Below are 26,359 nucleotides of genomic sequence, written 5' to 3' on the forward strand. Positions count from 1 at the left end.
CGATGGTGAAGAGTGCTGTAATATTGGCAAAGGGGAGAACCTCAAAAGCATATCCTGTATAGACGACCAAATGTCATGATAACCGCAAGGTACCCGGAAGTGTTGATGAATACGCCTAAAAGAATAAAGACAAGCATGTCCAATAATGGACCCATCAAGGACTGTCTGCAACCCCAAACAAGAAATCTGATTAAACTTATCTTTGTGCAAATCTTTATGAGGCCAATCCAACAACCTGGAAGTAACCAGCACCTCTCTCTCTTTTTTTTCGTGAAGATAATTGAATTAAGTACTAAATATTTTACATCAGACCATCAAGTCGGCTTAGAACAATCGGAAAAAAAACAGTCATGAAGGAAAGTGTACACAGACTCTAACACAACTCACACACTAAAAGCACAGCTAGTGTGGAGCGAACACTGTTCAGCCAGGGAGTAGCAATATCAGGAACAACCAGGTCATGAGACACCATAGAGGTGATTTGCCACAACACTAAACCCCAGATTCAGGCCACATGTTGGGCCAAATGACCATGAATCCCAAATATAGAATCAAAAATAAAGGAACCTCTCTCTTTTTTTTTCATGAAGATAATTGAATTAAGTAGTAAATATTTACACCAAACCATCAGGTCAGCAATCTCTCTGTATCTCTTACTTTCTGTTACATCAGACCATCAGGTCATCCAAGAAACTCTCTCTCTCTCTCTCTAGGCTCCAACTTCCACTCCAACAAGTTGTAAACCTTGTTCCACTACTTATGGATGTCCCTAATTGAGGCCAATGGCTCTCTCTCTCTCTCTCTCTCTTTTTTTTCGTAAAAGGTAATTGTATTAATTACGAAAAAAAATACAAGATTACTTGATTACAAGATACATGACGACAATGCAAGCCATCATGTGAAGAGGTGCTAAGTACTACAAGTTACAATTTCATGGCAAGGATGCGGAGGAAATTGCCATATGCCAAGGACGGAAGTCCTCCGTAGAGAGCAAATCAGAACGATGGAGAAGAGCTAACTGCCAATACAAGAGGCCCTTAAGCCTCACAATATGCCGCTGAACATTATGGGCGGAGTCAAACAAAAAAGCATTCCAAATGGTCCAGTTATGCCAACAGCCCCAGTATCGAAGAAAGTGATACATGAGCTTCATATGTGGCTGTGCGGGAGTAGGGTATTTGGGCTGGCCCAAAACCCAATCAAAGGGGCGCAGTGTGATACCAACCACCCCTCGCCAAACGGCCGACAAAAATAACCAGACTTTCTTAGTGACGGGGCAAGAAATAAATCGGTGGCGGGCGGATTCCATAGTAGTGGTGCAAAAGAAACAGGTGCCATTGGAGATTCGTCGCTTGGAAAGAGCCGAAGCAAGCGGAAGACCCCCAATTATCACTCTCCAAAGAAAGACTTTGTATTTAAAGGGTGTCTTGTTGACCCAGCCCTCCATCACAGTTGCCCTCCACCATGAGCGGGATTTACGCAATCCCCATAAAGCATTCGCTTTAGTAACTAGCCATTGATTATCTTTAATCAGAAGATGATACACTTGATTAGCAGAAGCTTTGCTCAAATGCAGCCGGCCTTGTAGGTCCCAATCCTGCCAGGGATGATCCAAAGCAAGAGCAGGAAAGGGATGTCTGCTCTGGAGCACCGTCAAGAGCTGTTCCCATAAAGGCCTATATCCACGAGGGATCCGGAAAATCCTCCTAGCAGTATGAAACGATATAAGCACATTGCGACTGGCAAGGGTGGCATCCGCAACTGAAGACAAGCCCAAACGTGCCATCCGGTTGAATTGTGGTCTAAGCTCATGTTTACCTTCCCACGAAAGTAAACGCGAGACTGCCAGTAATTCCAATTGAAAAGAGTTAGTAGCCAGGCGATCCTCCGTTGGGTGCCACTGAGCCTTTCGAAGGACGTGTTTCCAGGAACACACCAAATGAGTAAGCAGCGATGAAGAAGAACTGGAAAACCGCGAATCAGCATTAAGAACGTGCCACCAAGAACTCCGGAGTCGGGTATTGCCATGCCGAAGCCCATGGCCCTTAAGGAAAGAACGGGCGATAGCGACCCACGGATGATGATCATCCGAGCACATGGCGCGGAAAAGGGACCAACGGAGTGCCTGCATGTGAGTTTGGGTATCTAAAATAGCTCCGCCACCCATGCTTTTGGGGGTGCACGCATGCGACCACGAGATCCAAGAAATACCTGCATGCAATGAGTCCTTCTTCCAGAGCATGAAGCGAATAGACTGAGTGAGAGCGTTCAGAGTCGTAGGAGTCCAGGGCAACAATGGCAAGAAATATGTGATCATTGGCAACATAATGAAGCGAACATGAAAAGGCCAGGCCTGAGACTTCCAATACATAAACTTGGCCACCATCTTCTGAGAAATCCACTGCAGAAGCTGCTTTGGGGGAACATCAACACCCAAAGGGTATCCAAGATGCCTGACAATGGAACCTCGAGGAACAACCAGACCCTGCCAGTCCAAGGACTGCAAATCCGACTCCGTGCAGCTTAGAATGGCTGATTTGAGCGGATTGATACGAAGGCCTGACGCCTGACCAAAGAGACCCCAAACATCCAATGCTTTTCGAAGGTTATCCTTGTCCGCACGCAAAATCATAAAAGTATCATCCGCCAGGGATTGGCTAATGAAGTGTTGTCCTGTAGGAAGCGACAGTCCGGCCAACTGGGAAGAGGCGGCCATATGTGATAACATGGAAAGAACTGGATGTGTCGCAAGGGCAAAGAATAAAGGGCTCAAAGGGCACCCCTGTCTGACAGAACGGGCATTGACAAATGGCTCAGTAACACCTCCGTTCAGCATGACTCGCGAAGACGCCACAACACTAATGGTGTAGATCAGACGAGACATCCGAGCACCAAAGCCCATAGCAGACATAAGGTCAGCAACAAAAGACCAGTCCAGATAGTCAAAAGCCTTTTCCAGGTCCAGTTGAATCAACACCACCTCCTGATTAGAATGCCGGGCATAATCAATGGCCAATTGGGCATTCAAAACATTGTGTAGAATATTTCGGCCCTTAATGAAACCGTACTGGAGAGGGTGCACAATGGCAGGGAGATGCTTATGGAGCCGATTCGCCATTACTTTGGAAAAGATTTTGTACATGGAACCCATCAAAGAAATGGGGCGCCACTGTGTCAACTTAGATGGCGAAGGAACTTTTGGAAGCAGTTTAATAAGTCCTTGTTTCCATGAGGGAGGCATGATCCCCGTTTCCCACACCTGCTGAAACAAAGCCTGCAATGGTTTCGCCAGTTGGGTAGCGAAAGCTTCAAAGAACTCATTGGTGAGACCATCCCAACCCGGACTTTTATCTTTGGGCAAGTGTAACAAGACATCCATAACCTCTGCTTCACCAATATCTGACCCCAGAGTAGCTTGCATGTCCTGCGGAAGCTGATTGCGGACCAGGTCATAAAAGACCGAACGGGCCTGAGTAATTTGGGCTGAAGGAGGAGAAGCGGAACCGAGAAGGTCACGGAAATAATTCCTGCACATATGCACAATAGTCTGTGGATCCAGGATAAGGTGGCCTTGTGCATCCTCGAGTCTGGTCATATTCTCTCGAGCAGGAGAGGCATGGAGAGCTCGAAAGAACTTATGGGTCTGACATGCACTATCTTGCAAAGTCTCTGTTAGATGTTGCAATTTGGCCTGCTGATACGATTTTAACTGGAATTCTTTAACAAGATCGGCCACCCGCATGGCCAGTGCAAGCATAAATGCATCATCCGGAGTGTCCACCAGCAGGGAGCGAACCAAAAGCAGCAGATCCTCTGCTGCCTGTCGACGGCGCCGACAAAGAGAGGCATGATAGATCCCATATTGCCGAGCAACCCGCTGCACATTAGAGAGCAATCGTTCAAATGACGCAGTACCCTGAGAGGAAAAGTCCAAGAAGAATCTGTCAAGCAATTGCTGCATATAGCCCTGAAAAATTGTATGCTTTAAGTAGGACGAGTTGAAACGCAAAGGGAGTCTCTCCAGAAATTGCTTGAAAGGGGCAATGGGTTGTGCAAGCAACTCGAACTGCAGAGGGAAATGGTCCGACAAGACATATTGCTGCAACACTTTTATTTCGAGCATCTCAGGCAGAAAATCATCATTCTCCATGATATATATACGGTCCAACCGCGACCATGTTGTGGCATACTGGGCCGAATGGAAAGTAAAGCCTGGAGAAGACGGGTGTAGCCAGGACCAAAGATCTTGCTTAAGAACAGCAAGAGCCAAGTCGTGCCACATACGACTTTCTGGCGCATCCATGACCGAGTGCTCCGATGTAGACTGGGAAGAATCAACACACATATTGAAATCCCCCATGAAGAAGCCCCGTCTGCCAAGTGACAAGGAAGTCTGCAAAGTCTGCCCAAGCTCCCGGCGAGATAACGAATCATTCAGAGCATAGAGGCCAAGTAACCATAGGATTTCCCCTTCGAATAAGATTTCAACCACCAAAAAGCGGCCATGAACATCATTTTTAATAAGAGCAGGCTGATATTTGGCATGTACAATCATGAGCACACCCGAATAATGCATGGCCTGTGTTCCTGCATAGAACAAACGAAAGCCATGGCAATCCACAACTTTACCGGCGTCACCGTGACTCTTGTGCTCAACAGCACACAGGACATCCTACTGATTCTCATACAATGCAGTCCACATGGCATGTTGCTTGTGGCGAGAACAAATTCCTCGCACATTCCACGTGGCTATTTTCATGTGTATACAAAACACAATCAGGTACGAGGCACAGCTTGCCTCGATTTGACTTTGTCGGCGAGAATGTCCAGGACTCCCTCATCCAAGAAATCCTCCAACACCGCAAAAGAGTTCTGAGGACCAGATTTGGAAGTAGACGGCATATCTGCTTGCTTGGGGTTGGAACGTGGGTAACGACGGTCCCACAGAGTAATGACGTTGCCTCTGGTATCAAAAGCCAGCTGTGCAAGTGGACCCTTTAGACGATCCGAATACATTTTCCTGGCGGGCTGATGACGGGGAGCTGAAGAAACCATAGCAGGAGCAGAGCGCTCAGAAGACATCATTTCCTTCCTGCGCATATATGTTCGCATGGAATCGTGTGAGGTAGTAGGCACAGTACTCTCCATGCCAGCACCAATCCTGTTGCCTTTTTTGGCACGTACTTCAACCCAATCAGTGGCACGGGAATCCAGACCCGAAACCTGTTGTTTACCTTTGGCCAGAACTTGGGACGGGTGGATAGTATCCAGCGACGGAGCATCACACACCATATCTTCCATGAGCGGAGCAACATGAGCTGCATCTGAAACGTGTTGTTGCTCGGGGCATTCAGCCATAAAGTGCCCCAACTGTCCACAGGAAAAGCAATGGCCTGCAAAATTGCCCCATTTCAAACGAAAGTGTAACGGATGCATGCCAGAGCAATTGAGGCGTAACCAAGCAGGCCGTTTCCTTGCAGTATCCCATAACATGCACAAGCGGTTGCGATTCACAGCCCTGAGACTGGGAGGGACCAGAACCGTGCCCACAGCGGCCATAGCATCCTTTAATAGCGGCCAATAAACAGCCGGACAATTTTCCACTTCTACCCACACAGGGCATTCATGTTGCAGGAGGCGCTGGAAATCTGCCATCGGGCGCTATGGAACCACATGAACCAACCGACGATCAAAAAACAAAGACAATTTAGACAGGAAAGCAGCACGGTGTGTCTCTGTTTTCAAGAGGACCTCAAAAAAACCTCGGGATCCAACAAAAATCTCTTCAACACATTCCCCTTGTAGCAGACTCTGCAGCCATTGGCGAATACGGGAAAGCAGCGGGATTCGACCAGTGAAGCAGAGTATCACCGCGCGATCATAAAATACCAAAAAGGAGCGTAGGACAGTTTTTGGCTCGACGGTAGCTTCCAGAACATCGTCTGGAGCAGAGGCAGAGAAGGCTTCCTGATTATGTTGAACATATTCACCAAGCAGAGTGTTGGCAAATTCCAACAGATGCTCCCAGTCCACCTCCTGAGAGTCCACAGGATCCGAAGCAACCTGCGCATAGGAACGATCCGGAGTAACACCTATCTCTTCCGGGGTGTGCTTGGTACGTTTACCCGCAGGCTGGATGTCAGGACCCGGGGGCAATTCTTCAGTGCACGGAACCATATCCTCCGGTTCCTCAGCATCAGAGTCCGGGCCAAGTGCTGCCACCGTTTGGTCTATGAAATCCAGATCCAAACCAGCCATCGTGTATGACGAGCTGATCTCGAAGAAGGACTGACCGACACTCTCTCGCTCTCTCTCTCTCTCTGTGTACAAAGCAGGGGGCACGCGATCCCGGACGCTGCCTCTCTGACGAAGGTCAGGTTTAGGGTTTCACAGGAGCTGGGCGCCTCTGCACGAAAGGAGGAGCACACGCAGGCGGAGCCTCGAACCGCGGCAGAGGTGAAGTTGACGGGGCGGCTGCAGACGATTCAGCGGGACAGGCAGGAGACACGGCGGATCCGCTGACTCTCGGCGTCAGGGGTAGGCTACCGTGGATAGGGCGTCTGGGCGTGGACAAGGCGCCAAGAGCAGAACGCGCTGGCGGCTCCAGGAGCAGGGCGGCAGCCGGATCCGTCAGCATAACACCCTGTTCATCCATTAAGCGCACAATATTTTCCCTAGCATATTTCTGGTGCAGGCGAGCAAAGAATTGATGGGATTGGCAATTATTATCGTATAAAACTTCTGCTCTGGCCAACCTAATTGACTTAAAGACAAGGAGTGAGCCAATAAAGATTGGGCATTCCGCAATTCAGCTCGTAAAGAGGAAGCCTGCTAAATACCATACTGATAGGATAATTGTCGGGCATTGTCCCTAAAAACAGCCCATGCATCCCTCCCTCCAACTAGGAACTTCAAGCTAAAGGAAGCGATCAATTGCTGGACATATTTCTGAAATTGATTCTGCTGCAGAAAAGATTGATTAAACACCTTAAATACATGAACATGTCTATGGGTCATTTCCAAGACCAAAGGGTAGTGATCTAATAAGACATGCTGTCGTTCCACCCACATGTCAATAACAGCATGAAGAAAGGAATCACTATGACAAATATATATCCGATCCAGTCTGGCCCAGGTGTTTAGAATGTTGCAAAGATCGATAGGTATAACCAGATTGTGATGGATACATCCAGGACCACATGTCCTGCTTCAAAGATCCAGCTGCAAGGGCATCCCAAGCTTGTCGCTCAGGACCATCCATAATCAAGTGCAGAGAAGTAGCCTAATCCCCAGATAGACATGCATTAAAATCGCCCATGACAAAACCTCTCTCTCTCTCTCTCTCTCTCTCTCTCTCTCATGTACCTAAGGGGCATTGTTATGTTTGCCAATAATGCCTCGTGTGCCATGAAAGGCATCAGCCAAATGCAAGTCATTACTGTTTCTGGTACTCCTAAATTCTTGCACAATGTTCTCTGTGTGCCCGACTTTTAAGAAAAAATTAATTTCTGTTTCCGACATTCCTGCTCAAGCTTTCAGGTTGTATTTGATGGTCTAAGGTGTGCCATCTACGGTATGATCCAAATATATTAGTCAGCACTTACAGCACTTTCAATTCAAGGATTGTAAGCTGGTGCCAACAACCTTGGAGTACAACTTTTGTTTCTCTTTTGATAATGGCAGTAGATCTTTTGACACCACTCTTCACCCACAGGCTGTTGGATCTCTCATTTTTTTATGTCACACTAGACCAGATCTTTGGTGTTCAGTATCCCAGTTGAGCAGATCTATGCACGGCCCTTCTGTTCATCATTGGCAAGCATTCAAGAGTGTTTACAGATACCTTAAAGTACTCATGATATAGACCTTTTCTACAAGGCTAATGCTTCACTCACCATGCATGGTTGTACAGATAGTGATTGGGTTGGTTTCTCAAACAGTCGTAGCTCTCACAATGGCAAGTGTTGTGGATACTATTGATTAGGGGATAGTGGCCCATATTGCACTTAATGGAAGGATCACTAATGAAATTACCGTATCTCGCTCTCTCCGGCAAGGCTGCCCTCTCAATCCTTTGTTGTTTGCATTAGTCATTCATCTGATGCTTTCTTTGTTGGATAAGTTGGCCAATCAAGGTGAGATTGTTGGATTGTCTCTTCCCAATGGGGCCCAACTTGTGGGTCAATCTTTGGCAGATGATTCCTTTATGTTTATTAAGGCTGATCGCTTGAATATTAATCGTGGGCAAAGGTCATGTGGAAACTTTTTGATATGGCATCGAGACTTCATATTAATGCTCAGAAATCCACACTGCTCTCTTGTACGGAAAATGATTTGCAAGCTTTGGGTTGGAATGGCATTGTGATTCCTAAGGGAAATATAACCAGACACTTGGGTTATCCTATCGATGTGGAGGTAACTCCTCATGCCTTGTTGGATTGGATGGCATCCCGTATTCATGATCGGTTTACGTACTGGAAGTCTCAAGGCTAGCCTCTCCATGTAAGACTTAAAGTTACGCAGTGCATTATGATCACCATGATTTCGTTTTTCTTGCTATTGCTTCCTTGGACTAAGAAGTCCCTATTGGAATCGGTTCAACCTATCCAATTCATGTTATGGAATAAGAAAGGAAATCGTTTGGGTCAAGTGTGGATTTCATGGCACCACGTGACTACTCCTAAAATGATGGGAGGAGCAGCTCTTTTGAATGTTAATTTTCATATGGCTGCTTTGAGGTTAGCTCTTCTGCAGGCACTTTGTGTACAAACTCATCCCTGGACAAATATAGCAAAATATTTTATAGAAAAGACTAGCATTTCTCATGGTAACACGGTTATTCATGCTTCTTGGTGGCATGTGCTTAACTCCACAAGATCTATTAAGGTCTCCCAGTCTTTTCTCCTTTCCCATATGATCACATCTTGGCAGGCAATGTTACGTTTTGCAGTTTGGCGCCCCCCGGATTTTGGCAAGGAGGAGAATTCCCTGCTAGGTGAAGTATTGGCTTCCTCCAGGTAGTTGGACTGGCCTAATAAAGATCTGTAGAGAGAGGAAGTTTAATCGGATGGCCCGTTTGGGGTTATAGACAGTCCCGGATGGTGTCATTCTTGGGTAGGCCCGTCTTAATTCCTTTCGGCATATTTGCCAGCACTTTCGGGTGCCTAGAGGATATCATGATATTTGGTTGGCCATACAGGACACACTTATGAGGTACTATCCTTTGCCTACATTACAGCTTTTGTCTCCCTGGCATGATTGGATGTTTGTGATTCCTGATGATTTCGAGAAAAGGTCAGCCAATCAAATATACCATCGGATAGTAAAGGCCAAGAGATGGGTCATGGATAAGGCAAATAAAGTATGGCATATTCGGGGATAGCAAAAAGAAGTAGCAAGATAGATTCATCCAGCTCCAGAAATCTAAGGTTCCATATCAAGGAAAAGAGTTTATGTGGAGGCTACTTATTGGGGCTCTTCCTATTGGGAACGTGTTGCGTGCTCGTAAGATCTCTGCTTGGCGATGTATATTCTATACTACATGTGATGAGACAATGCTTCATCCTTTTGTCTCTAGCCCTGATGCAAGACAGATTTGGAGTTTTGTTTTCCGTGTGTGATCCTCGTTGACTCAGCACCGGATATCAGCTCGTGGATTATGAGGAAGATGACCTCCGTAGCCTTTTCCATTTCCTTAGATGGACAGCCTTGTGGCATATTTGGCATACTCAGAATGCCTTCATTTTTTATTCAGTATCTGGCATTCATGGTCATGTGGCCCGAATTCAGGGTTTAGTGTTGTGGCAAATCACCTCTTGGTGTCTGCTAATCTGGTTCTTCCTGACACTGCTGCTCCCTGGCTGGATATTGTTTGCTCCACACCAGCTGTACTTTCAGTGTGACATTTCTGTGTTAGAGTCTGTGTAGACTTTCCTTCATGTCTATTATTTTCAATACTGACCTGATGGTTTGATGTAAATATTTACTACTTAATTCAATTATCTTCATGAAAAAGAAAAGCAAAAAATGAAGAAAGAAGTATTGCACTGACTAAAATGAATGTTGAATGCAAGGATGTGGACTAATCACTCCCTGCACACAGCCTGGAGCATCAATGAGGGCACCACATCAGGCTGAGATGAACGGCAGCACCGATGTCGGAGAGGAACGGGAGATAGAGTGCTGAAATCTGCACAAGAAGAATGCTGTGAGAGACTGGGGGGGCTGCTATATATAGCCCTCACCCCCCAAATCTGGCCAACCTGCTGGCGGCCAGCCAAAACTGGTTGAGGCCGACCTGCAGTAAATGCCTACCTACCACCTGAAAAAGAAATGCAAGCACGCATAAATGCTGAATGAACTGACAGAGCTCCTCTCTCTCCTGCAAAACTCTGACAAAAGCTCACAAGCAAGAGATGACTGACCGACATGCTAGAATAGGTAGATTAACACCCACATCCATTGCTGCCTTGAATGGCGCGCTATATTTCTTTTTGATAGTGGATGATTTCTCTCAATACATGTGAGTATACTTCCTCGAGCACAAGTCACATGCCTTCACTTATTTCACTGCTTGGGTGTTGTTGGTTCATAACCAGACTAGTCATCATGCGAGTACTATGAGAAGTGATTCTGGTGGTAAATTTATCTCCCACAAGTTCTCTGGGTTTCTACAAGACCAGGGCATTGCGCACCAACTCACCTCTACCAACTCCCTGTACAAAATGGAGTCATAGAACAGAGGCATCAGACAATCATTAATATGGCACACTCTATGCCATTCACAGCAGAGCTTCTTAAGCGCCTTTGGGTTGAGGCTGTTAACACTTCGATGTACATCCTTAACCAACATTCGACTACGGTGGTCCCTTAAAAGACTCTATATGAGGCATTTTTTGGCTCTCGGCCTATTGTTTCTCACTTCGGAGTCTTGAGTAGTCGTGCTTATACGCACACCCCTAATAACAAGATAGAAGAGCTCACCTCTCAAGCTGATCTCTTGATCTTCGTGGGCTATTCTTCCGAAGCAAAAGCCTACCATTTGTTCGATCCTCCAACAAACAAGGTGATCGTTAGAAGGGATGTTGTCTTCGATGAGAGGGACATCGTGCAATCTTTTGCATCGAACTCTACATCCTCATCCTCGCTCACATCGCATGAGTTCATGCCTTCCGAGCTAGGTCTATTGCCCGCTCCTGACCTTCCTACAGACACTTCAGCTCCCAGGCCCCCTCTGTGAGACCCGTTACCTCAACGGTACCAACAAACCATGTGGGATTCGAGGATCCTTCCACCAGATTCCACTCCGGAGGGCTCTAGAAGGTCTACTCATCTCCCCCCTCAGGCTTCATATGCATAAAGCCGACATGCACCCTTTGTCCGATGCCCTAGCTGCTTTGGGGTGGGACACCTTGGGTTAACAAAAATAACCGAAAGGATTTAGCTGGCCTCCTTCTCGTGGCTTAGTTTTGGGCTTCACATGGGGTATTGGACTAAAAATGCATTAGCTTGACTTAAACAGTCCCAAAGCATGCTTAATTAATAAAGAAACCTTATTATTTTGAAAAGAAACGCAATCCTAGAGAGTAACTGTGTTCCACATGCCAAACCCTAATTTGGGTGTCCCCAAGCTTTCTACAAATAGGCATGCAACCCATCACTCTCTCTCAATCTCATTTTTGTAGGTTTCAAGAGTTGTATCTCTGCTGCCCACATCCCATTCACGGAGGCCATAGCGGTCAAAGCTTCCCATCACAATCTGCATCCATATGGCACCGAATTATGGCCTCCACCTATCACCTACCTCCTAGGGCTGTCGCCATCACCAGAGAGCTTGCATTTGCTGCTATCAGGGCATCCACATACAGTCGCCATCATCTGCATCCTATTGCCATTAGTAGAAGCTATTGCCATCATCTTCCTGCCTACGTTTGGTATCTAGACCCTGTGTTTGCAATCATTCTCTCTCCTCCAACAGTAGTCATCATCATTAGTACTATCGCCATTAGCTACCACCTATCGCTCAACATCATTCAACTTGTGTTTGCTTGTTCATTCCATCTACACAATTGCTAGGTATTCTCTCTCCTCCACAATTTGTGTTTGCTGGATATTCTCTCCTCTACTATCATTTGCATTAGATCCAACCTCCCTGGCTGCATTTGCTGGTGTTTGGCACACAAGGCTGCCTTGCTGCATTTCGGGATTCGTTTTGGAGTACAACACACTCTTCGGCTCATAACCTCTCCCTTGACCCCAAAGATACAAGAGTTGAAGGTTCAATATTCACTGTGGTGTGTTTGCTGCACGAGCATCATATATTCAATAGTCATTCACTTCATTATTCATTGTGTTCACTGTCTCTAAGTTACTCTAACCCTAATTGTGTTCCGTGTTATCAATTTGTGCTGTGTCGTACGATTAGTTTTCTGTTTTCTGAATTTAGAGCATTTCTTCACAAATGTGCTACAAACTACCATCCCCTAAGTTGGCAGGGGAAGTTCCCACCCTTCATACTTCAAGATGCCAGCTCTTTGTCAATCGTCTAAACTGTGTGTCTGCCATTAACATGTTTCACGTACTTGGTGCTCTTTCACTTAAGTCCCATGTTTTGTCCTAGATTAACTTTTTTGGATCCAGGAATTCAAAATTGCTTTGGAAGTATGCCAATGAAGGCAATGGCACTATCCTTTTGCATCAAGGTTGATTCATGACTGACGAGAGTTATTTCAATATGTTGTGTGGATGGGCCATGGTAATGACGGTAGCTCATTCATTGTACACAGTATGTCTACTCGAAGTCTGAAGCAAAGTGCTCTCCCATCTTTGGCCCTTGTTTAATCAACACAACTAATTTATTCACATTGTATGAAGATATTGTGAATAATAACACAACTATACTATGTTTTCTCATCAGCATATGTAGCAGCTTCAACATATTTGACTTGTATACAACTAGGAACACTTACAGGATTTGTCTTTGCCTCATTATGGGATATGTTCTATTGTATGACATCTCCCTCCTGTTAGCAGATTAGTTAGCTCGGGGTGAGTCTGTGTTGCAAAGGCTGTGGCCTTTTTATAGTATTTTTTCTCACATTTTTTTGTGCCCTTTTTAGGGCTAGGGAGCATTTAATGCTGGCCGACAGCATTTAATGCTCCCCCTATTTTATACCTATATATTGCTAGGGCTCCTCCTCCTCTTGTGTATTACAGCCATCATTTGTGGATTCCTCTGAGGAGAGAGGAGCCTGTGCCAGGGTGCCCACACAGCCAGTGACTCACTGTTGTATGCTGCTGTCTCGTATTCGATATGGATTCCCTTTCCCGGGCATACATCTGAGTTCTCATCTATATTTGTGTTAATTTTTCTTGTCTTGTGTTTCAGTAGTTTATTTCAGCATGTTGTTTATGCTTCCATTGCTGCACCACTTCTGACATGGTATCAGTTTTCAGGTTTTGTGTTTTATTGCTGATTTCAGGACTTGCAGTCTGCCCTATCAGAGGCACATCTTGTTGGTACGGTACTCTACAAGCTTCCTCGGGAGTTTGATGGAGTGGCGAATGCTTTACGGGCGCAGACATCTACAACTCCTGTCAGTTTTCTTCACGCGCCTCATGCTACTTGAGCATGAGGCTACTTTGCGACTACAGAGGAGGCTTCCATCACATTATGGAGGTTCACGTGAGGCTCTTGCAGCTTCCGAGAGGGGTTCACAGTTGAAGAAGTCGAAGGCCCAGTGTTACCACTGTGGCAAGAAAGGTCATTTACGGAAGGATTGCAAAGAGTTAGTGGCTTCCACGAAGAAAAAGGAGCAGAAGACAGTGGGATGCGGACTCCTCCGACAAGTCATCATCTGCCTCAGATTCCGATCCCAATCCTCCAACCAAGGCGAAGTCCAAGGCACGGAAGGGATCCTCTTCTTCGGATCGTGGGAAGGGCTTAGTCGCCCCTTTCTCAGCTGCTTTCTAGTGGTGGTGATATGGCCATCCCTCACGACTCTCCAATGCCAGAGAGGGAGTGTGAGAGGGTGGTGAGATGGAGCAGCTGTGCCTCATCTATATGTCTATACAGATGCACACGATCCAGAGAGGGACTTCTCTGACGCATCGACCGAAGTCTGGCAGGTACAAATCCTAGAGCTAGGATTGCCATCCAAGTTCATGATGGGCTGGTTACTTGACAGAGAGCAGGAGGCTTTCGTCTGGAGCTCACATGAGGGGACACTTTGGCGGTTTTGGCCAAAGGCGGGGATTCCATGGTCACATGTTCAGAGACATGTTTGGCAGATTGGTCTTGTATGTCTTGAGTGACATAGGTGACATAACACAGAGAGCTGCTATGATTCTTCTCTATTTTCAGGTAGTGCTGTTATGATCAACATCGACGTCAAATACTCTCCGAGGCATCTTGGTGGTAGGCTGGCCACTCACTGCTTGGATATCCATGGTTCTTCTGGTGGTTCTATATTGTATAGTTTATGATACCGCATCATTGTACTATTGCGTTGTATCAGATCACCCCTAATCTGAGAGAGGGTGTTAGCAGATTAGTCAGCTCAAGGTGAGTCTATGCTGCAGAGGCTGTGGCCTTTTTATAGTTTTTTTTTTGGCATTTTTTGGTGCCCTTTTTAGGGCTCCGGAGCATTTAATGCTGGCCGACTGCATTTAATGCTCCCCCCATTTTATGCCTATATATTGCTAGGGCTCCTCCTCCTCTTGTGTATTACAGCCATCATTTGTGGATTCCTCTGAGGAGAGAGGAGCGGGTGCTAAGGTGCCCACACAGCCAGTGACTCACTATTGGATGCTGTTGTCTCGTGTTCGATATGGATTCCGTTTCCCGGGCATACATCTGCATTCTCATCTGTATTTGTGTTTATTTTTCTTGTCTTGTGTTTCAGTTTATTTCAGCATGTTGTTTATGCTTCCATTGCTGCACCACTTCTGACACCTCCTTCCATGTATCAAGTGTTGTAGCATGAACTGGATGACACAGCATGTACATGCATTTTAACATCAAAGTATTGCCTCACTGCTGTCTCTAAGCCTGATTTAGCTTTGAAGCAAGAGTTCTTCTTTGGTATTGTCTATCTTGTGTTGCTTCATTGGCAACTCCCTTTCTTGTTCCAGCAGCATATCTGAAGTGTTCAGCTACTGATGAGTCTCCCACTTGTGACAATGCCTTTATTTGACTTCATTTTAAGACACTGCGGCTTTGCTTTTCAGTTCTTAGGTGAAAGCACTTTTTGGAATTCAGTGTACCCTCATATACGGTTTTTTTGCTGATGCAAGCAGCAAATACTAGGCCTTTCACACTACATGGATGGCTAGTAATATGACTCTTTTTCCATCAGCCAGTTGTCCATTTGCTGGAATGTTTCACTTTTCTATTAGAAACACTCTACATTTTGAAGTTGTTTTCAAGGCTTGGTTTGCTATCTAAAATTCTCCCTATATTGAGAAGCTCTCACCAAACCATATCTGGCTGTTACAAAAGAAATTTAAGAGGATCTAGAAGCACCTCCAAGTTCCTAGGGCTGCAAAAAAACTGTAAAGAGGACTGTGGCCCAAACTGTAAATCCCACTTCTTCAAGAGGAACAGTTAGGTAGAAATCCCTCATAATAGTGTAGTCAGGCAGTTCCTACTTTCAAGCATCTCATCGATTCTATGTCACTTAACCATCTAGGAAGCAGAGTCAAAATAATCTCAAGAGCTTTATCAGGAGCCCTATCATTGAAAAGAAATTCTCCATTATGGCACACAAACTTGGATATGTCTCATGTAAGAAGTGCAAGGAAGTCAGAACATGACTAAGATCCTTCTCTTGCTCCTGGAAAAGAATGTAGTTGTTTCTGCCTCTTCTCATAAAGCCGTCTGGCATTACCTGATTCATAGATCTAAAGAAGAAAAACAAGTGTGATCTCATGTATGCAGGAACTGTACAGTACACAGACAATATGATAGCCTTATGTTCACAAAAAAGTGTAGTCATAAAAGTCATCTACATTACTTGCAAAGGTTTCTCCATCTTAGGCTGGGGCAAAGAGCACGAATTAAGCATTTTTCACTACAAAATTCGACCAATCTCTCTGATTTACAGATCTCTGCTCTCCCAGTGACTACATGTTTAAATTCCTGCCAGGTCTCTGACTATTAAAAAAGTTGTTTAAACAACTTGGAGACTATGCTTCATGTCTATTCTAAACAAATGTTCGGCACGTTTTCTAGTAAAAGATGTATGTGAGTACAGCAGAAACCTAAATGTTCAAAACACCAAAGGAATAATCAGCAACTTACTTTTCCAAAATGGCGAAGGTTTTGATTGAAAAGTTGTTCGCAAACCAGCCTAAGGTCTACACAAGAAGCCATCAATGCTCTGGCATCTCTATGCAAGATGTCAAGAATAGTATTTTCACCCAACCCAACTTTTATGTCTAGAAACAAGCAACATACCAAGTGTTGTCAGTAGATTTGAATTGACCAACAGCCTAATTGTTGAAAATAAAAACAAAGAAGCCATCAATTCTGTGTCATCTCTATGGAGAATGTCAAGAATGATATTTTCACCTATGCCAACTTTTATCTCTAACATCCCCAAGTGTCAGTAGATTTGAAGTGACCAAAAGCCTAGTTGGAACATCATAACAAAATTAAAGGATGACCTCTTCCAACGGCCAATACATATCCAGAATGGTTTATTTGCCTGGTGTTTTGATCTGGGTTCCCCGATTTTTACAAACTCCAAACATCAAACATTCATAAAGCATACGAGCAAACTTCTTAAATCACATCTGCTTTAACTTCATGAGTCATAATCAGAACAAATCAGAAAGTCAGATCAAAATTTAAGGGTCCTCTTCAAATGGCCAAAGCATAACCAGAATGGAATATTTGCCTGGTGTTTTGATCTGGGTTTCTCATTCTGTGCAAAAACCAAACCTCAAACATTCATTAAGCAGGAAACCAAACTTCATAAATTAAATCTGCTTTCACTCCATGTACACATGCAGTCATAATCAGAATAAGCGCAAACTGTGTTTCTACATGTCATAATGCGTACATTATAGATCCTTCTAAGTGTTTCCTGGGGCATGAATTCTAACTAAGATTTGCACTTAGAGGTGCATACTTCACATTCTTCAACACAAAACAGGCTATACCACATGCATTAGCTTTAAACATGTTTTCACCAGAGCACAGTTTCACACCAAACACCAAACCAATTATTTGATACATGTTTGAGACCACTTCCAAATTCCAACATTTCCATTGATTACATCATGGTATTACAACACTGCTGGGACATTTCCAAAGTTCCCACCAGGAGTATCAAGATTTTCACTTAATGACTGCATCAGATGTTGAATAGAACCTCTAGGATGTCCTTCCTGAATGGCAGTCCCATACACAAGACTTGCCTCCTCTCACACTTGGCTCTGGTATGGCAGCTGCCAAATTGGTCAGCCCAGAAAAGCTAACCTAAATGTAGCTATCTATAGCTATAAAACTACCTATACTTCTAGTGGCTTTACTGTCAGTTATAACAGCAGCAAGTTGACATAGAGTTGCACAATCACAAAATTAACAAAGTGCAAAAAGCATTCACTCCAAACTTTGAACACTGGAACATGAGCATAGATGAGAAAATAAACTACATACAGACACAGGTTTTGTGCATTTTAAAGACTGCCTATACAGGCAGTTGTTCCACAAAAGGCGTGGTACAAAGTACTTACTTAGAAGTAAAGCTTGTCGAAGTGGCAGCAGCCTTACCTTTCAGAACTACACGGAGAAACCATTTCACTCCTACTGCAGTGGATCTTTCAATAAATCCCCTAACAATAGTGACCCTGTCATCTCTGCAATTTTTTCATATTAACTATATTAATGTGCTATAGATACACCTCCCAAAATGTCCATAATGACTATGGATGTAAGTTCTAAAGTTTTCATAATAGATCACTATTATGCAAAGGTATCACGTAGATTGGGTTGCTTCACATTACCTCCTCCTTGCCTCAGCTAGTCTATCTAATACCATATTGAAATTAGCCAACAAAATATTGGATCTCATTTGCGAATGCCGTTTCGAAATTATCTGCATCAAAATTCACTCATCTGTATTAATTTAAGAACTAAGAGATAAAGTACAGATGATTATGGTATGACTCTTGGTTACAAAACTGAATATAAACTTACCTGTAAAGCTACTCCTGCAAAATCTCCAGCAGCAGCATTCTCTGTTTGCTTCCATCTACTCAGCAAAACCCCATCTTTGGATTCAGCTGATATGCCAAGAGCATGCATCAAGATCATAGCTAGAGTAGTCTCCTTCAGATTGTAATGTTGCCTCTCTCCATCTCTCTGGCAGGCAGCAAGTGTCAAATCAGATGCCTGTACCTATATTATCTCCATTTAGACAGAACTGCTTTTTGGTAAAAACTCCTTTTTTCAGGACGTAGACAGGCCATCTGAGGCCTGCACAAATTACCTGTGAGCAGGAAGAACTGATCTTTCTGAAATAACAAGGCAAATACTCTCTTAGGATAGGTACACTTACCATTTAGGCCATATCCCTCCAAAAAGCCTATAACGGCAGCTGATCAACGACTTTAGTGTATCAAATTTCAAGCAAGGCACTTCCATTTATCAAATCTGAGAAGATTTGTACCAGAAATAATTGTACAATTGACGTGAGATGATTTCATAGATGAACTATAAAGGTTGTCCTCCAACAGAAATATAGACGGTAGAGAGACTCTACCAACAACAGGGGGATGATCAAAGTTTGTTACATGAACTGTGGTGCAAAATAGGATAACAGACACTAAAGGGATGAAGTTAGAGTGCATTGGAGCAGTCATCAAAAAAGAAAGGAGTTCTTAAAGAACATGCTCAATGTACAATGAGCTGACCTATATCTCAAACAATATGAGTCTAGAGTGGAGCAAAACAATGGCATACACCTAGAGTCTCAGAATCTTTATGCCAGTTTCAGAAGTGAATGTGGTGGCACAGCTTCCATCCCCATAAAGTTTCTATTTATTTTGGTTGGTAGTCCACTGTAGCTCTGCACTCGACACTTGGTTGGCCGAGAAGGATCACTCCCTGCACAGTTGCCTTTCTGGAACTCCAGCTGAGACAATGCAGCTTTTGTTGTGGGATTGTCCAGCAACTCAGCAGATTTGTAGTTACACACAAGTTGACCTTATTTTCCAGCCTCCAGGTACTACATATGTCTGCAGCTCATCATGGGGAGCAATTGCATGGCTAGGGAACACGAGCAGTGTCTTCTGTTCTGATGATATTCCATATTATCATGCCATGTAGACCTCTGCATATGCCATCAATTGTATTCCATCACCAGAGTTTTGCCAATGCTATTGGGTGCACGCTTGGATTAACATGAAAAACCTTGGTTTTTCCAAGAAAATAAGTGTATATCAAATAGCCTGAGCAAGCATCACGAAGGTAAAATACAACACATGAAACCCAAGAACAAATGAAAATCAGCACAGGCTCCTTGATTCGCACTCACTATCAAAATAACTACTATGGCTGTCTGTAATGCCAAACCAGATATGAAGTTCCTAGATGAAAAAAGGTGCCTGAATCCCAAATGCTTGAAAAGGCATCTCGCCTCCTCCTCATACATGTCAAGTCCATATACTTTCCATCTACCTTTGAGAGAATGGATAATCCGTCTGGACATGAGTGTGTCAAAGGTCAAGGCACATGCTATTTTAGAGCCTCACTGCACTTTGCTATCCACATGCATGAGGTAATGATGCTAGAAAGAAACTCCTATCCATGTCATTGTACTAAAATCCCGTCCGTCTCCCTCTGAGTGAAGTCCACAATTATATATGATGCTTATCTGCTGCCCCATGCTATAAAAGATATCCCGTAAAATTCCTTATATCTGCATGTTGGTTCTTGTTACAATCATCTATATAATATAATACAATATGATCCACTGAAAATCCTCATATCCTCATATGACTCTTGCCACTATTCCCCATGTCACAATCATCTCTCCATGAATGCTCTAAAATATGAATTTAAGAGTTCTCTGCCAGAAAACTCCCACCAACCTATACACACATGGTTGGATCTGCATCAATCAACCACTTCCAAGCACAATGAGCTTCCTCTAGCAAGTACAACCTGTATAGTTCATCAAATCAACCTCCTCCCTCATAAGTCTGCCATCAGCAGTGTGGCTCCACTGTATGCTTGCGGGGATTGGTTTTCCTTGATCGAGACCTACCATGCTACAAGTTGACAACCAGAGCACCCTTTCTCTTGCAAAGATCCCTATGCTTCATGCTCACATGAAACACATTGAGGTGTAATACCATTATATTTAATAGCAAATTTTGGACTCCAAGTTAGCAATGGCCTGTTGTCCCAGAGAGCACAAGATCAAGGACCACAAACTTTACAAGAAGCTATACAGATAGCACAATGAATCGAAGGAGCTATAAAAGATGTTGAGGTACTTGAACTGAAAATGAAAACAAAAGTAATATTAGATAGTCCAACACCAATGGATATTGATGTGCAAAATTCTCAAATAGCAGACAAAAGATCATTACCAACTAGAGATGCCTAGGGTCAGGCTTCGTGAAGATGTCTACTGCATTGTCTACTATAGACATCTGGACATAATTGCGACCGTAGAAAAAGTAATTTCATGGATTTTGACATTGTTGGATCCACCCTTGTTCAATTACTAGCTATGTTCACTTTGTACAAGCTAAGTGCATTTTATTTTAGCCATGTGGCAGGCTGGTTGGTCGCTTTTATAGCAAGTGCCAAGGTGGTAGCATTTAGGGCAGGTCGGCCAATTTTATTGCCATTTTATGCAGCAGGTCGGCCAATTTCATCATCTAGCAACTATTTATAGCTAGTCATCTACAGCCCATCACATTTAATCACTTCACGACAATACGCTCTCTCTCTCTTCCAACCGTCTACCTATTCTAGCACCCTCATTGGCAAATACAAACTATGTGTAGGGGTTGATCACGCCAACCTCATATCCAACATTATTTGCATATCAACTTAGTCATGTTCGTACATTTTCTACATTATTTTTAGTCCCTCGCTTTCCTTCTTTCTCCATGTTTGTGATTTTGTTCCATCGCACATTCATGTCATTTTTATCACCAACCACTTGGAGCTGCCACCCATCCATCGCCACCAGCTCGTTTGAAGTGCCCCCAGCTACTACCATCATCAACATCACCGTTATTAACAGCATTTTTACTCCAATAGACCCGCATTTTTGTTGCACTGGTGGACTGCCACTTGAAGGCCATTTATCATCCTTATCAACTAATTGTGGAGTTCCTGTTTCATGGAGTTTGTGTTTTCAACCAGTAAACCTTGTGTTTTGCTGCCCAAAGTCATCATTGACATCTTGCTGATCTAAAATACTGTTTTGCTCCCTTCATTGCTGCCCACGTATATCCAACATATTTTTTAACATCCCATTTCCTAGAGGATTGCATTTCACTCCCTCTTCACTCTTTGACAGGTGTTGCTGCCCCTCATCAACCAAGAAAATGCAGTCACCTTAAGTCACTCCATCATCTCCACCTCCTTGGGTCTCTTCTCAAACCCAGTCCTAGAGACACATAGGCCTAAGGGCATTATAGTATAAATTGCTTTCATATATCATTCATTCATTCTCTGAGTTTTTGAGTCAACTATTGCTAGTGTTTGTTGTACACTCTTGCCTCTATTGCACCCTATAATTTCTTTACATGGTATCAAACCAAAGGTGCTTTTGAGCCAAATTCTTTCCACCATTTTTGAGAAGCTCTTCCAACTCATCCCATCCTTGGGAGGAAGTCACAATCCCTTAAAATTTTATCAACAAGTATTCAAGAACCACAACACAAACTTTTTGGCCTTAGTCCTCCACCCTTTTTGGCACCAAACCCTAAGATCTACAAGTTTTGCCTAGACTAGAGCCATGGATTTTCAAACATGCCTTGGTGGTCATGATTGTGCATTTTGGAGGCAGTGTAAACGCCCCGAACAACGTAGTATGCTTAACAATTATGATATTTGCTTGTTTTCGAGATTTAATATAAAAGAGAATGAACACTTAAAGCTGAAAATGAAAATTACTCACAAAATTACAGCCATGAAAATGTAAAAGTAATGGAGACAAGATTGAGGGTTGAAAATGGGCAACCCCCCCCCCCCCCCCCCCGAAGGAATGTATTTCTGCTCAACCCAAGTCCCTTAGGGAAGAGCTCAGTTACAATCAACCTGAGAGTGAGAAGAAGTAATTCTCACTCTCACAAGATCATGGAAAGATGTACAAACACACATGCATTATCTATTATGCAATGATAAGAACTGATTTCTTTACAGTATGAGAGAAGAAAAAGGGGAATTCAGCCTTTCTCCATCGTTGATCAGCAGTACATGGATAGAGCTTGCTTCTTGTAGCTAAAATGGAAGAAAGAGCTCAAGAAGGAGGTGCTGTAATGAATTTACAGGCTTGCTGTCTTGTAAAACAACAGTGATAGAAGAGGGAATATGGAGCAATTTGATAATGGAGAAGTGGGGGATGATGATGGGGATGGATGGGGCCAGTTTTTGGCTATCTATGGGTGCTGTACATGATTTTACAGCAAAGAAAAATGATGTTGAATGAAGAAAAACGAGCTCTTATTTATAGGAGAGGGGAGAGCTAGTACAAAAGGGGAAAGTGGAGTAGCACAAGACAAGTGTCCAGCCACATGTCATGAGATGTGACAAGTGGTGGGACACTTGGAAACTTGTGTGACAAGTGTCTTGACACTTGTCTCTTCTCTATGGCCTTCCTTTTTGGGTTGAATACTGTCAAGAATAGAAACAACCAAATTTAGTAAGCACAGTCAGAGTACAAAACTTACTATTTTTAGAATGACATCCCTATTTTTTAGGACTAGCATTTTTAGGCTAATTCGAGGCTCCTAAAATTTAGGGACCTCCTAAAATTTAGGGACCCCCCCAATATGGGTATCATATGAAAGCTTTTTCCGTGTACATCGCAAAAATGGTATCCGAATCTTCATGTGACTTTCCTATGCAAAGAAATGTGCATTTCAAGCTTTCAGCCCACACATGCACATTATACAAGCATTTCATGATCATGCCATCTTGTTGATTGTAACTGTCTGTTCTGGTGGATCTAGCCCACACTTCAAGGCATCAATCCTTTCTGTGTGCGAGTCTAACCCTGATATGCGTGAGTTCTGGTCACAGGCGCCCAATCGGGTCATATAGGTGGAAGTGTGAACTATCTTTTCTCTAACCCACCGTGTGGGTCCACCATAACCTATGACCACTCATCAGTGGCCAGCTCCAATGCACTTTTCTTTATATCTAATTAGTGCAAAGGAAATAAATTTAGTAAATCATTATATAGACAAATTAATGAAAAAGGATACAAATTCTGTTTCTATAGAGTTGTGACAGCCCTCTGGCTTTTATTCAATTGTCCTCAGCTGAAAAGCTTCTTGATATTGTTGTAGAATATTTGGGTAATCCTTCATGAATTTTTCATCTACCCACTGTGCATCTATTGTGGGTAGATTCTTGAATTTTAGCAAGAATTTTCGTGTCACAAGGCCACTTCTCGTGGTTCGATCCTTGAGAAACAAAATCTTTTCAGGTTCCAAGAGTTGCTCTGTTTCTTCAACTTCTGGGGGATCTTCAGTAATGGGTTCCTTTGGTTCTGGTCCTATGTAAGGTTTTAGCAAACTTACATGAAAAGCATTGTGTATTTTCCAATGCGTAGGAAGCTCAAGTCGATAAGAAACTTCATTTATTTTCTCAATCACTTTGAAGGGTCCAAAGTATCTACTGGAGAGCTTTGGAAAAGATGAATTTTGACCAAAACCTTGTTTGAGCCTGCTTTTATCAAACTTTAGCAAGACATATTGACATTTTTCAAAAGCCAAAGGTCTTCTTCGTTTATCTGCTTGCTTTTTTGTCGCTCTTGGGCAACTTTGATAGTGGCTCGAACTTGATCCACTGCGGTTTTTAAATCTGAAGCAAACTCATCAGCAGCAAAAATCTTATCTTTAGTGCGAATAATTGGAGGGGGAATCACTTTACCCTGTACTATTTCATTTGGAGCTTTCCCTGTGGATGAGTGCACTGTATTGTTGTAAGCAAACTCCAATAATGGAAGATATTTCTCCCATTGTGACTTATGTTCACTAACATAAGCTTTCAACATATCCAAAAGAGTGAGATTCATCACCTCTGTTTGGCCGTCAGTTTGAGGATGAAAAGCTGAGGAGAACTTTAAAGTGGTTCCCAAATTCTCAAATAAAGCACGCCAAAAGTTACTTGTGAATTTGGAGTCTCTACCTGAAATGATCTCAGAAGGCATACCATGTAATCTGAAGATATGTTGAATGAAAAGTCTTGCAGCTTGTGCGGATTTCAATGTTTTATGACATGGAATAAAATGTGATTGTTTGCTGAATCTATCAATTATGACCCAAATCATATCATGACCTTGAGGTGTTCTTGGAATACCTGAGATGAAATCCATTGTGATAGATTCCCATGGATCTTTGGGCACTGGAAGAGGTTGCAACAATCCTGGAATCTTCTGCCTATCATATTTGGATTTTTGGCATACCAGACAAGCCTCGATGAAGTTATGTGTATCTTTTCGTAATGTTGGCCAATAAAAGTAGCGCTCAATTGCACTTAGAGTGGCTGCCCTCCCTCTATGCCCTGCATAAGGGGGTTCATGACTTTCTTTAAGCACCTTTTGTCGAACAGGAAGAGTGACACAAAGGCGATTGTTCATGAGAAGGTAACCGTCTTTGATGGAATAATCTGGATGAGAACCTCCTTGCTGTAAATTTGACCAAACTGCTGCAAAATCAGTATCTTCATCATAAGTATTCTTCATCGTTTGAAAATCTTCATGATGAGCCACTGTAATAGTTGCAATGCGAGGCACTCTAGAAAGTGCATCAGCAACTACATTTTGTTTCCCTGGAGTGTACATAATTTGAAAATGAAACATAGACAAGAAATTTTCCCATCTTGCATGTTTCTCCTGCAAATGCTTTTGAGTCTTGAAATACTTCAAGCTTTGATGATCGGTTTTAATAAGGAATTCATTGCCTAAAAGATAATGTTTCCATATCTTTAAAGCATGAACCACTGCTAAGAGCTCCTTTTCATAAATGTCATACCTTTTCTCCACATCATTTAGACGGCGGCTTTCAAAGGCTACGGCATGGCCTTCTTGATTTAGCACTGCACCAATACAATCACCGCAAGCATCTGCTTCCACCACAAATGGTTTTACCAGATCTGGAATGATAAGAACAGGTCCAGAAGTAAGAGCTGTTTTCAGCCTTGTGAAGGCTGCCTTCTCTTTTTCCTTCCATTGGAAAGAGATCTTCTTCTTTGTAAGGTCATGAAGTGGAGAAGCCATATGTGCAAAATGCTTGATAAAGCGGCGGTAATAAGAACATAAGCCAAGAAACGATCGCACCTCATATACATCACGAAGATGAGGCCATTCTTGGATTATCCGGATCTTTTCAGGATCCATCTGAATCCCTTCAAAAGAGATGACATGCCCAAGGTAATTTATTTTATGCATGAAAAATTCACTCTTTTTACCATTTACCAAGAGTTGATTTTGTTGTAGTAATTGTAGAACAATTTCCAAGTGTTGATGATGCTCCTCTTCATTCTTGCTAAAGACAAGAATATCATCAAAGAAAGTACCGACATATTGTCGATGCTCTCTAAAGATGCGCTCCATCATTCGATTAAAGGTGGCTGGTGCATTGGTTAATCCGAGAGGAACCACCAAGAATTCATAAAGACCGTATGAAGTGCGGAAAGCAGTTTTGTGTACATCTTGTGGTATTACCCTAATTTGATGATAACCACTCTTTAGATCAATGCGGCTGAAAACCTTTGAGCCTCCTAGACGATCAAAATGTCGTCAATTCTGGGAATAGGAAACCGATTCTTCACAGTGATTTTGTTGAGGGCTCGATAATCAATGCACATCCTGAATGTGCCATCTTTCTTTTGAACAAGAAGAACCGGTGAACAAAATGGTGAGCTACTTGGCCTAATTAGCCCACGGTTGAGTAGGTCTTCGACTTGCTTTCTGATTTCTTCTTGTTGAGGACGGCTCACACGGTATGGTGCTATATTAGGAGGAGAACTGCCCGGGATAATATCAAAGGAATAGGTCGAATAATAGTCAGGTAGATCAAGCTACCCACCATCTGTCCATACATGGTAGCATTCTCTATCTCAGTCCCAATGTCAATCTACAGCTTGACATTTTGGTCTAGG

At 43.3% G+C, this 26,359-nt stretch overlaps 1 protein-coding gene across 4 annotated transcripts in view; it reads right to left on the reverse strand.

The window, feature by feature from the left end:
* Positions 1-26,359, reverse strand: part of LOC148037651 (DNA ligase 4-like) — a 105,072-nt gene that overhangs the window by 74,032 nt on the left and 4,681 nt on the right. For 2 of the 4 annotated variants that reach the window (XM_087676593.1, XM_087676595.1), the window contains exons 2-5: positions 18,203-18,367; positions 18,010-18,101; positions 17,777-17,862; positions 16,301-16,437 (exon numbers count right to left, since the gene is read on the reverse strand). In XM_087676593.1, the coding sequence (XP_087532719.1) occupies positions 16,301-16,437; positions 17,777-17,862; positions 18,010-18,101; positions 18,203-18,367 (480 nt within the window). Of the gene's footprint in view, positions 166-16,300; positions 16,438-17,776; positions 17,863-18,009; positions 18,102-18,202; positions 18,368-26,359 lie in introns of all 4 variants that reach the window. The other 2 variants (XM_087676594.1, XM_087676596.1) reach the window with 2 other exon arrangements.

The sequence above is a fragment of the Lygodium microphyllum genome, chromosome 4 (genome assembly GCF_053477565.2).
Source record: "Lygodium microphyllum isolate KBCC chromosome 4, Lygodium_microphyllum_v1.1.10, whole genome shotgun sequence".
Taxonomy (NCBI): domain Eukaryota; kingdom Viridiplantae; phylum Streptophyta; class Polypodiopsida; order Schizaeales; family Lygodiaceae; genus Lygodium; species Lygodium microphyllum.